Below are 11,702 nucleotides of genomic sequence, written 5' to 3'. Positions count from 1 at the left end.
GGGGCGCCTGGGTGGCGCAGTCGGTTAAGCGTCCGACTTCAGCCAGGTCACGATCTCGCGGTCCGGGAGTTCGAGCCCCGCGTCAGGCTCTGGGCTGATGGCTCAGAGCCTGGAGCCTGTTTCCGATTCTGTGTCTCCCTCTCTCTCTGCCCCTCCCCCGTTCATGCTCTGTCTCTCTCTGTCAAAAATAAATAAACATTGAAAAAAAAATTTTAAAAAAAAAAAAAAAAGAAAGAAATGGGGAGACTTGTAACTGAACAGCTGACTGCGAGGTCTCCTCAGACACTGTTGGGGAATGTCACAGAGGCGGTTCCGACCCCACGTTCGGGGGCTGGGAGGGACTAGAGGTCTTGGAGAGCTTATGATTTTATGGTGTTTGCCATAGCCTTGCCCCTCAGGGTCACATGTCCCCAAAGGCACCCCCAGCTTCCTCTCATGAGTTCGTGTGCTCAGGCCGCCAGAGTTCAAGATTTTATTTTAAAACAATAGTAAACAATTTCATTGATTTTTTTCTTAAACCACCTCACACTTGGCTTGTCTCAGGCAAAAAGTAAAAAATAAAAGTAAGAAGGGAAGGGGAGGAAAACGTGGGGACTGACCAACCTTCCCCAGAAATAGGCCCCTGGTCCTGGCATCCGGAATGGCTTTTGGACACTGTCTTTACCAAATGAGAAAAGAAAGCACCGGAATATTGTGCTTCAGCAGCAGATTAGGAACCTCCACAAAGAAAAAAGGGTGGGGTGGGGGGTGTAGAACACAGCTCCCGAGCAGCTTGGTTCAATTCTCGAAACTTCCAAAGAGTCTGGAAGCATCTCTTCTCCACAACTCCATTTGAGAGTCAGACTTCAGAGACTGGGTTCCATGCTGGACAGTGGGGATCTGGGCACCCACACCCCGGACACAGGCTTAAGGGCACCCGAGCAGGTGCCCAGGCTCTCGGGAGGGCATCAGAAAGGACAAGGGAACGTTCAGAGCACATGGAAGGAAAGGAAGGAAAGGGAAGGACAGGGACATCACGCACCCACGGCTCCACTCCCCTCACCCGGCTCCTGGTTCCTCTGCCCTTTGTTGGGGTGGAGATGAAAACTAACTGCTACTAGATGGCAGGACAAAAAAAGAGCTGTAAACAGCCTGGGTTTGCTCACCCACATGTGCAGGCTCTTTTGTCAGAAGGGGACCATTGTCTTGGGGACAGGGGACCGGAGAAAGCCCTTGTGGTGCAGGGTCGATATGGGGTAGAGAACAATGATAGCAGCCGCCAGATGCGCACTCTCTCTGGGCCCTGCCCCCCAGACAAGGAAACACTGAACGAAGTTCTGGAATGGCATTGGTGGCACGGAGGGCGTGGGGGGTGCTCGTCTCCTCCTGGGCCCCCAGGCCACCTCTCAGGCCCAGGGAGCGGCGGTCTGTCCCCTGGGCCCAGGGCAAAGGGCCCCAGGGAGGCTGACCTCAGCCCCTCCTCTGTGTGCAGGGCATCCAGGGCAGAGCAGATGGGCCCTTCCCGCCCCGTCCCCAAAAGCCCATCTGCCTTTGACAAAACCAAAAAATAAATAGTGTGTATTTTTCACGCCACCTGGATTTCCTGGCCCTGCGACCAGGGGTGCAAGCCCTCCTCCTCTCTACGCCACACCCCGGTGCCCATGCCGAGGGCGCTTTCCGCCTGACCAGGGGCTGGCAGCAGCACAGCAAGGGTCTCTGGCCGTGTGCCCCTTGGCAGCAGGCCCTCCAGGGTCCCGGTTGAGGGGCCGGCTCGGCCCTTTGGTCCACCTTGTTCATTAAAATTAAAAGAAGAAAAAAAAGGCTCCACTTGGTGACTTGGGTCTGTAGAGGTCTCTGCTTCAACCCTCTGTCATTCTGTCCATCCTGCAAGGCATCATGCAGGCCAGATCTGGAGGCTGGACCCAGCCACACTCACCGGTCACTGCAGTTTGGTCCCCAGCTTACGTTGTCTGTTCCTGCAAAGTGGGGGATGGGGGTCAAATGTGAGGAGGATTCCGGGGCGGGGGGCGGGGTCAAATGAGGGGACTCCTGGCACTCAGTGACCCATGCCCTCAGCTGTCCCCTCCCTATCCACGGTCCCATCAAAATGGGTGAATGCCCACCCCGGTAGCCCCAGTGATTGACTCAAGCTGGGCCGATCAGAGCTGTTGCCCTAGCACCTGGGATTTGGACCCTAGAGAGGATCAGTGTCTCTGGCCCGGGACTGTGTCCCAGACATCTCGGCTCTGGAGTTCAGGAACAGAGCCAGGAGACTGCGGCAGAGGTGGGGCCCAGGACGAGAGACCTGAAGCCAGAGGGACCTGGCTGGAATCCAACTAATTATGGGGATTACAGATAGGCCAGCACAAGCAGGGCTCTGTTATCAACAACTGAAACAGACAAAAGATAGCGAGTTCTCCACCTGGAAGCGCGTAAGCAAAGATAGAAGGACCGATGGACGTTATACAGGGGACTTGAGTTATTTGGTTGGAGGAAGGACTATATCCATGATGGGCCCAGCCACCTGAGGGAAGCAGGGATAGCGTCCCCCATCTTCTAACGGGGCTCATTGAGGCTCAGAAAGGAGAATGAATGGGCTTGACTAGAGTCCCACATAACTTTCAGAAAATGGGGGCGCCTGGGTGGCTCAGTCAGTTGAGCGTCCGACTTTGGCTCAGGTCATGATCTCGCGGTTTGTGAGTACAAGACCCGCATGAGGCTCGCTGCTGTCAACACAGTGCCCACTTCCGAGTCTCTGTCCCTCTCTCTCTCTCTCTCTCTCTCTCTCACACTCCCCTCCGCTGCTCACGGTCTCTCAAAATTAAAGTTAAAAAAAAATTTTTTTTTAATTCAGAAGACGAACCATGCCCACCAGACAGATCCTGCATGATGTGGCCCCAGGCTCATCCCCTGTCCCTGTCCCCTCATTCCCTGAGCTCCAGCCCCATCGGCCTCTGTCTATTTGGAAGACTCACCAAGTGTCATCCTGCCTCAGAAGCTTTTCGGGTGCTGTTCCCTCAGGATCTTGTCATGGGCTCTCAGGCCCAGGGCACCGATCACACAGGTGCTTCATTCCTCCTGTCCCCCCTGCTTGCCGTGACCATCTCGCTCGCTGTGCTACCCAACAGCCCGGCACAGAGCAGGTGCACATGGAAATTTTGGTTGATGAAGGCAGGTGGCGGCCAGCCAGGTGGGGTGGGGCTGGGCCAGGAGGGGCCCTTCCACCAATAATGGGATTGCCTGCCCTAACCCCCTCAAATCCCCTTTCCTCACGGATCCAGGACTTTACCCTTAAGCTCATTAGGATAATTTGGACCACGATGCACCAGACAGATTTCTCGGATGCCGCAACACCCTGCCCCGGCCTGTCCCCGGGCTCCTCTCGCCAGCATCCCCCAGGAAACCTCCCAGGCTTACTCTGGAGCCTGGCCTCACCTCAGCTTCCCTTCTGAGCCTGGGGAGAAACCAGGCGTTCCTCAGCCCAGCTGACACCCCACCCAGGATTTGGGGTGAGTGGAGAAGGACAGTCGAGTCAGGAGGCTCCAGAGCCCAGCTTTGCTCCCACTTGCTATGCATCCACGGGCAGCCCCTAACTTCCTATGCCTCGGTTTACCCATCTGTAGGAAAGTGTCTGGACTAAATGACCCCCAGGGGCATCCGCATTCGGCAACCCTGAGAATCTCGTCTGCCCAGCTGTCTGGTTCTGAACTGCGGAGACTACAAGCACAGCTCTGGGCCAGACAGCCTGGGTTTCTTGCCAAGCTCCCCCATCCACCATCTGCAAATCCCCAGTCAAGTGACTCCTCCTCTCTTCCTTTGAGCCTCCGTTTCTCCTCCGTAAAGCGGGCCCCAAGGGAGGTTCAATGAGGTAGTACAAGAAAAGTGCTCAGGCAAGTGCCTGGCTATTGGGGAGCCCTCCAAAACAGGGGGCCCCACTGAGTCGGGACCCAGTGACTGCTGTCCCCTGACTCACCTGGCTTCTGCCCGGGTTACCGTGTACTCAAACCAGAGTACGTTGGGAATGAGGCTCGTGTCTCGGATGAGGAAGAACTCAGAGATAGGCCTGGAGAGACAGACACCCGGAAAGCCAGGACCACATCAGGACGTGAGCCTATCACCAAACCAGACTCCCCCGCCAGTGCCTGGGGCTGGTGATGCACCCTCCCCCACTGCTCAGAGAGCCTTTGCCTGGCCTGTGACCCAGCTGCTGAGAGACCCAGACATGTCGCCAGTGTGACACTCAGGCAGAGGCACTGCCCCACGGTGTGCATAGCCCAGCAGGCCTCAGGCTGCTTCCTAAGTCCTTGAGAGCCTAGTTGAGGACAGAAAATGGTACCCTGGCTTCAGGGCTTGAGAAAACCCCTGGGGGAGGAGGATGCCAGGCAAGCAGGGCCTGCAGCCCATGCCCACCAGACGCAGGGACGCTAGGGCCCTCCCAGGGGGCCCGAGGCTGGGGGCAGAGGCGGGTGGGGCAGCCACAAGGCCAGGAGGCAGTTACCAGGCTGCTATCCTAGGGAACAGCGGGGTGAGGACCTCCTGGGTGAAGACGAACCAGGCGATGGCCATGAGGCTCCCAGCAACGCCCCCATAGAGCACCTGGCTCCAGGTGTGATACAGCAGGTAGACCCTGGGCCAAGGACAGAGGGAAGTTCATGAAAGCCAGCCGGCCACAGGCCTGCACGATCTCCCAGCCCGAGTGCCGGCTTCCCAGGGACCTATGCGTGCACACGGCAGGGACGCACGCAGATGGGACAGACTCCTGTGACTACGCAGCCTCCAAGCTATTTCCAGAAGGAGGCAGGGGGTTGGACCCCAATGGCTGCTCCCCCAACCACAGAACTGAAGGGCTGGTTCGGCTGGGATCTGCCTTCTGTTCAGCCTTCAGCTCTGAGTTTGTCTCCAAGAAGCTCCTCTGGGACACTGGGAACAGATGGCTGATGTGTGCAGGTGTCCCCAGGACCTTGGGCTCAGCCCAGAGGAGAGAGCATGGACTGGGCTAGAAGGGGGAGCCGGAGTCCTAGCCCTTTAAAACAAGGGGCCTGGGACCCCCTTCCCAACGCTGCTCTACAGGCTGTGGGACTCCGGTCCACACGGAGGTCCAACAGGGACCACAAATCCAGCCAGATCCCAGTGGGCGGGGTGGGGGGGGGGTGGTGGTAGGGGCTCTCCCTCCCTCCATACCTGCTATAGGAGACTAGAAAGGCCGCGGTGAGAAGACCCAGGGAGAGCACGTGCCTCCACAGCAAGTCCAGGAACCTGGCGTTGTTTGTTTGGTGCATTCTAGGAAAACAGGCCCATCAGGTGGCCTCAGCCCACAGCCTGGAGCCCAGGCCTCCCAAACAGCCCCCGGCCCCCTCCAAATACTGCTTGGACATCTCTTCCTTGGTGGCAGCTCCTCCCACCCCTGGCAGAGGCCAAGCCCCAAGTGTGTCCGAAGGGCTGAGGGTGAGTTCCTGGCAGAGCCCAGCCTGGGCCAGTTCAAGGCCACCCCGGCCAGAGCAGAAGCTTACCTTAAATACAGGAAAAGGAAGGAATAGACGGAGAAGAACCACATGAACTGGGAATGGCTGGAGGGCATCCCGTACTTGGTGCCCACTGCCTCGTGGGGGCCTGGGAGAACAGAGCAGGATGGAAGGATGTGGGCGTCGCGGTAGCATCCTGACCTGGGCACCCCCAGACCCCACGGCCCAGGCCCTACCTCCACAGGGCCGTGGCTCCTGGATGACGTGTTTGATCAGCCAGTTGACCCCCTCGTTCAGTGCCAGGCCCCCGAGGAATGAGATCTGCCAGGAAGATATGTGGTCAGCTGGGCCTCTGTGCCTACTAGCCACCACCCAGGCCCAGAGACTGTGGCATCTGATGGAGCCTCCCAGCCCAACCAGTAAACAACCCAGAAGGCGAAGGCAGGGAAAGCAAAGTAGCTGGGATTAAACGGTGCAGAGCCCCTCCTCCCTGGCGTGGGGGCAGCGGACGGCTGGGCAGGGCCGGACTCACTCACCGTGTGCAGTTCCCGCTTGAATATGATGAGGGTCACAAAACCAACAATGACAAATACAGGGCTGAGGCTCAGGTAGGCAAGGAGGTGGCCAGAGAGATCACCTGGGGGGGGGGGGGCGGGCAGACAGGGAGAACAGGATGAGCCATGCACAGTAGTCAGAAAAGGGGCCAGCACCCAGCAAGTCAAGTGAGGTCTGAGCCAGAAAGGAGGCCCCAGGAGGGCCCAGAGGGCAGGACCAGGCAGCCATGGACGCCTCAGTCAACCAGGGTACCATACCAACTCAGTCATGGGCACAAGCCCTAATGTGCATAGTTTAAAGCAGGTGCTTCACTGGCCCCATTCTGTGGATGAACAAACTGGGACCCATATGGGTTGCGTGACTTCAGCCTGGAGTCACACAGTGAGAAAGCGATGAGGTCTGGACTAAAATCCTAGCCTCGGGCCTGGTCCAGGTAGTAAACCCATCACCCAAAGCAGGAATTTGAACCCAGCCGGGTCTGAGCTAAGAGGCCAGGCCCCGTATCCCAAGGCTGCCCGGCAGGCATACAAGGGCCTCTGGAACACAGTGCCGTGCTGGGGCTGTGCCAGCCTCGTCCTGGGCCTCCAGGGGAACCTGATCGTCTCTGGACCCTGCAGGCTCCCGACAGGGCCCAAGTGAGGAGAGGGGGGGCGAGGCTGCTTTGCCCAATATGGCAGCCTCTCCACTGGCAAAAAACTGGCACCTCCTACCCGCTTTTCACCCTGCTAACGGGCCTGGAAAGGAGGCCATGCAAGGATCAGGAACCCTTTTGAGAGCTGAGGACACTGAAACCAAGAGACAAGAGCCGCTTTCCCCTTTGGTTAATGGCAGAGCTGACAGTGAGTCCAAAGGCTGCCCTCACCATCAGAGATTGGATGCTGCGTGGCTACTCTGGGGTCAAAGGGCATGCATGGCTCACGGAGCAGTTCCTGTGGCAGTGAAAAGGGGATATTAGTACCCACATCTTACAGCTGTGTGAGCTTTGATGCGGCCAGGCCTGTGAGACACCCAGCTCAGCCCCTGGCACCCCGGACACTTCCATGTTGGGAGAACCCAGCATGGGAAATGGTCCACACCACCAGCCTGGCTTCACACAGGCAGCAGGAAGGTGCCCACGCAGGGCTGAGCTCACAGTCCAGGTGGAAGAGAGATGCTCCCACACCTGGCCTCACTCACATCTATCCACGGTAGGACTGGCTTGGAACTGGCATGGGGGTGGGGGATAGGCCAGCAACCTGGGTCAAAGGCTAGTGCTGCCCCAAGCCCACTAGGTGACACTGGGTGAGGCCCTCCCCTTTTCTGGGCCTTTGTCTCCTCCCTCATCTACCTGATGGCCTGGTCCCTTCCAGCTCTGAGACTGTGGGTCTCTTGGCTACCCAGCTGATGCCTGGCCCGTCCCACAGCCGATGCTACCCTTGGACCCTCCCGCAGGTGCTGTAGAGACTTTGGCCTCACCACTCTGATCTAAGCCCCTCCATGGTTCCCTCTGCCCTTGGGATGAACCCCATCTCAGCTCAGCTCATCAGGCCCTGAAGTCCTCCCACCTCTGCCACGGTTCCCAGGACAGAACTCTAGTTCCCTGAATGATCCCGGCCCTGTCCCACTTCTGGACCTTTGCACACACAGGCTCCCCCAATCAAGATGCTGCCTGGGTTAATGCAACATAAATTAAGTACCCACCACAGCTGCAAAAAAAAAAAAAAAAAGGAGAGAGAGAGACGTTCCTGCCTGCCATTGCAGAGCTCTAAGTCTGTGGGGGAATCTGTAACCAGGGCATCGCTTATGATGCACTCGTTAGTATAGATATGGGGCCAGTGTTTCTCCCTCTACACGGTAGGCTCCAGGAGAGCAGGACGGGGTCTCTACACCCTGCTCAATCCCCCAAGCCCAGTACAGCATCTGGCCCTTAACTAGGCTCAAAACTGATGCTAAACGAGTAGAGAAGGGGTGAAGGAAGCAAGGATCAGTGTGATGAGGGCACGAAAGGGGCTACAGAGGAGTCAGCAGAGGACTAGACCTCAGAGGAGGCCCCCAGACTCACCCAGGTCCCTCCTCCAGACACCCACAGTCCCTGCAAAGGGTCCCTCATCACAGCCTGTGTCATGCTGCTCATGAACACCACGTTCCTTCTTCTCATTTGTGAGCAGAGAAGCTAATCAGAGGCCACAGAGGGGAAATAATGAAGGTACTAAGGCTTAGGCAAGTTCCTTCCCCTCTCCAGGCCTCAGTTTCCCTCATGTAAAGTGGGTTTTCTTCACAGTCCATATAGTGCAGGGGGCATATGGGCCTGTTCATCGTTCTAAACGCAGAGCTAGCTCAGGGCCTAGCACCCAGGAGATGCTCAGCAAATACCAGCTGAATGAATGGTGGGCATAAATGGTGGGTGGGTGGGTGGGCAGGTAGAGTCCAGTGCCTGGCAGGGCTGCCCTGCCCCCAGTATAACCCAGCATACTTAGGGTCAAAGTTCCCTGGCATCCAGCCCTGGGGCCCTCAGCAGGGTCAGGTTCTTACATCTCTGCACCAGAGAGCAGGGTGAGTAGACCCCCCCACCCCACCCCCGTCCTGGGGCAAATCAGGGCTCCATGAGGGGCCCCCAGCCTCACCCAACACCCAATCATCCTACCCAGGGAGGGTGGGTTGGGCCTGAGGGTCCTGGGAAGACAATATTAACTGCAGTTCCACGCTGAATGCTCATTGTGTCCCAGGCATGGCACTCAGCATTTCTCACACCTCGTGTTGTTTCTCACATCGCCACTAGAAGGAACGCACTGTGATCAGTCCCACTTTAGAGATGAACTGACTGAGGCACAGAGAGGCGAAGTCACTTGCACCAAGCCTCAGCCCGAACTTGAGCCCAGATATCTCTGATCCTAAGGCCCAAGCTCTACACCGCTCTACTAGCCTCCAGAACGGTCGCTAAAGGACCTCTCGGCTGGAAAACACTGCACTTCTAGAGATGCATCTGATTGGGAAACTCCAGAAATCAGATCCCAGGGGCCGCCTGTCCCCTCCTCCGGTTCCCTCTGTCGCGGAGCAGGGCCCTGCTCAGGGCGTGGCACAAGTACTCAAACAACGAAAAGCTTCCCGGCCTCGGTTTGCACACTCCCAGCAATGGGGAGCTTTTTGCAGCCCCAAAGCGCTGTTTGAAGGAAACAGGCACTCCCTGCACGCAGACGAGGGAGTCTGGCTTCTCTGATTCCAGGGAGGGCAGGGAAGAAGGACCCAAGTCCAGGCCAGTCAGCCTTCCCCGCCTCACGCGGACCCCAGCCCCATTACAGCCCACCCACGTCCCGGGACCCGGGGGAGCGGCCCGACGGCGCAGCCGCAGAGTGCGCGAGCGAGCCGCTCACAATTTCGCCCAGCTCATCGCCGCACCACTGCGCCTGCGCGGCGCGCGCGCCGGCCGAACCCCTCCATGGCTCACTATTTGACAGTTCCCACCTCGGTCCCCCAGCGCCCCCTCCGCGGGCTCGCGCCGGCCGGAGCGCCCGGGGCTGATGACCCGGCCCCAGGAAGGCGTCCTGCAAGGCGGGACCGCCTTTTACCTGTAGGATATTCGACGTGGGTGAGGGTCACCGGCCGCCATGAAGCGGGGAGCGAGCACTGTCCGTCCGCTGCCATCTTACCCGGAGACCGGGCTTCGCCGAGCAGCCAATGGGGAGCCAGGGGGGCGGTGGTCCTGACCTATCACGCCGGGGAGGCGCCGCGTGCCCAATCGGAGGCCGATACAGGTACCGGCGCAGCCATTTAGCGTGCCGGCCCTGAGGCTGACCCGAGTGGCGAATCAGAGAGCCGGGCCCCGGAGCATGCGAGCCGACCGAGCCGGCGTCCAATCCAGGGCGAGCACAGGTAGGAGCTTGGCCAATCAGAGAAGAGGAGGGTTCCAGCACACAACAGAAAGGAGAACAGCCAATCATAAAGTGAAGCGGGCTCACGATGTGAGCAGGGCGGGCCAATCAGGCTCTAGCTTGGGGGGCGTGTTGAACTTTGGTGGGAGCTTTGGTTTGTCTGCAGAGGCTTCCCCTGCACCCCAAGCCCGGCCGAGTTTGGCGGGCGCTGGGCTCCCGTAAGAAGTCATACTCGAAGCGGGGAAGGAGCCTCGGCACGTTGGGGTCAGAGCCGAACCACTTTTGCTTATGAGTAAACTGAGGCCAAAAACCCAGAAGGGACTTCTTTTTCTCTGTTTACTGGCCGGCGGCGCTTCTGTTAAAAGTGTGTGGGGTGGCGGAGGGGACCCGCGGGGGCGGGGCGCACACTCCGCGCCCTAAATGCTTTACAGAACGGAAGCTTAACTGATGCTCGGCGAGGATGTTTAAGTGAAGTTGAGAAAGACTCCTTTCTTTCATTCCATTAGTAAAGATGCTTTGATTCAGTTACGTTTATTTTGCTTTAGGCATCTTGAGAGCATTTTAAACAAGAGTCCGGTTTTCCACCTACAGCTTAGTTTCCCGGAAACATTCCTCTCAATGGCCACAAGGCACTGCGTAAACAGCCACACCTTGCCACCCACCTTTCCGTCTCCTGTCCCCACGGTCTCTTCGGTTAGATTGAATTACTCAGGCCAAGCAAGATGCCCGGCCCTTCTTGTCTTCTGGCCTTAGTACAGGCTGTTCTGCTACCTGGAAAGCATCACCCCTTCTGCCCCACTTTGCCTAGCCAAGTCTGGCTCAGGTGTCTGTTCTCACTTAGAAGTTTCCGTGGCCAGGTGAGAGGCCCACACTGGGTTCACAGTCGCAACCCCTCTTCTCCCTCAGCACTGACCACACTGGACCATTATTGGTCTTGTCTGTCTTCCAGGAAGTAATGATTCTCTGACTTCATGCAGAACCAAGATCAGCTTGTAGAAATGCAGATTTCTGGGTCCCACTGGGGCCTGGGTTGATCCAGACTCCTGGGCCAGAGTCTTGGAGTCTGCATTCCTATGTACTCTGGGGGCCCTGATATAAGTACGTCTAGCCACACGTGGAGAAGCCTGGGCAACTTGAAGACAGGGCCTGTTACGGATTTGAGCCTGGCCCAGACCAGTGCTAGAAGAAATGCTTGATAAATAGCATAAGACCTTGTGACAAGAATAAAGCTGAGGGTTCCACCGACCAGAGGGGCTCAGTCTGCCACAACCATGCGAGCCACAACCATGAGCTGAGCTGGGCTGAGTCCAGACAGGATGGTGACTCCACCCACCAGCAAGCCATGAGGGCCCACAGATGCTCTCAACTGTACTCAGCTCCCATACGGCCCAGCCTGAGTTTGTCTGGGTCAGCTGGCCCCATCTCCCTGTCACCTGCCCTCCACTCCCTCAGGCACTGCCATTATTAGCCTGTGAGAAGCAGGAGGTGTGAGGAGTGGGCTGTGAGTTTCCCAGAATAATTCTCTGGCGCAGGACAGCCATCCCGAGCCTGGCTGCTTTGCCCCTCCCTGGTTGGCAGCCATTTCACTGATGAGCAAATAGGCCTAAAGACGCAAAGCCCCTGAAACCCAGACCTATCTGACTCCAGAGTCCTCTTGCCTCAGGGAGAGTGTTCTGGAGGAAGTGACAAAGATGAGGAACTCTAAATTGAGAGGGAGTTGTCCAGAGTGGGATTTTCCTGGCAGAGGGAACAGTATAAGCAACTGTCCTGACCCCACAGTGTGGCTGGATGGAATGGGCAAAAGAGAGGGAGGGGGCAGGTGCTGGGGGAGGGGGACGGGCAGGGGCGTGGCCACCTA

At 57.8% G+C, this 11,702-nt stretch overlaps 1 protein-coding gene across 2 annotated transcripts; it reads right to left on the bottom strand.

The window, feature by feature from the left end:
- Nucleotides 1–458: 458 nt before the first annotated feature.
- On the bottom strand, nt 459–9,627 carry DOLPP1 (dolichyldiphosphatase 1). 2 transcript variants are annotated; one of them, XM_030294009.1, is made up of 8 exons: nt 9,542–9,627; nt 5,978–6,078; nt 5,678–5,762; nt 5,490–5,589; nt 5,161–5,259; nt 4,478–4,606; nt 3,953–4,042; nt 459–1,955 (listed from the first exon to the last, which is right to left on the bottom strand). In XM_030294009.1, the coding sequence occupies exons 1-8, from the start codon at nt 9,615–9,617 to the stop codon at nt 1,919–1,921; spliced, it is 717 nt and encodes a 238-aa protein (XP_030149869.1). In that variant the 5' UTR covers nt 9,618–9,627; the 3' UTR covers nt 459–1,918. The 2 variants fall into 2 exon arrangements, with proteins under 2 accessions (XP_030149869.1, XP_030149870.1); XM_030294010.1 differs by lacking the exon at nt 4,478–4,606.
- Between the last annotated feature and the right edge of the window lie 2,075 nt (nt 9,628–11,702).

The sequence above is a fragment of the Lynx canadensis genome, chromosome D4 (genome assembly GCF_007474595.2).
Source record: "Lynx canadensis isolate LIC74 chromosome D4, mLynCan4.pri.v2, whole genome shotgun sequence".
Taxonomy (NCBI): Eukaryota; Metazoa; Chordata; class Mammalia; order Carnivora; family Felidae; genus Lynx; species Lynx canadensis.
This window is presented reverse-complemented; position numbering and strand designations above follow the sequence as displayed.

Coding starts and splice junctions, on each gene's coding strand:
- DOLPP1 (XM_030294009.1), bottom strand. CDS start 9,617: ATGGCAGCGGACGGACAGTGCTCGCTCCCCGCTTCATGGCGGCCGGTG. Junction 4,607..5,160: donor TTTCTAGTCTCCTATAGCAG/GTATGGAGGGAG, acceptor TCCTTGGCCCAG/GGTCTACCTGCTGTATCACA. Junction 4,043..4,477: donor TTCCCTAGGATAGCAGCCTG/GTAACTGCCTCC, acceptor CTGTCTCTCCAG/GCCTATCTCTGAGTTCTTCC.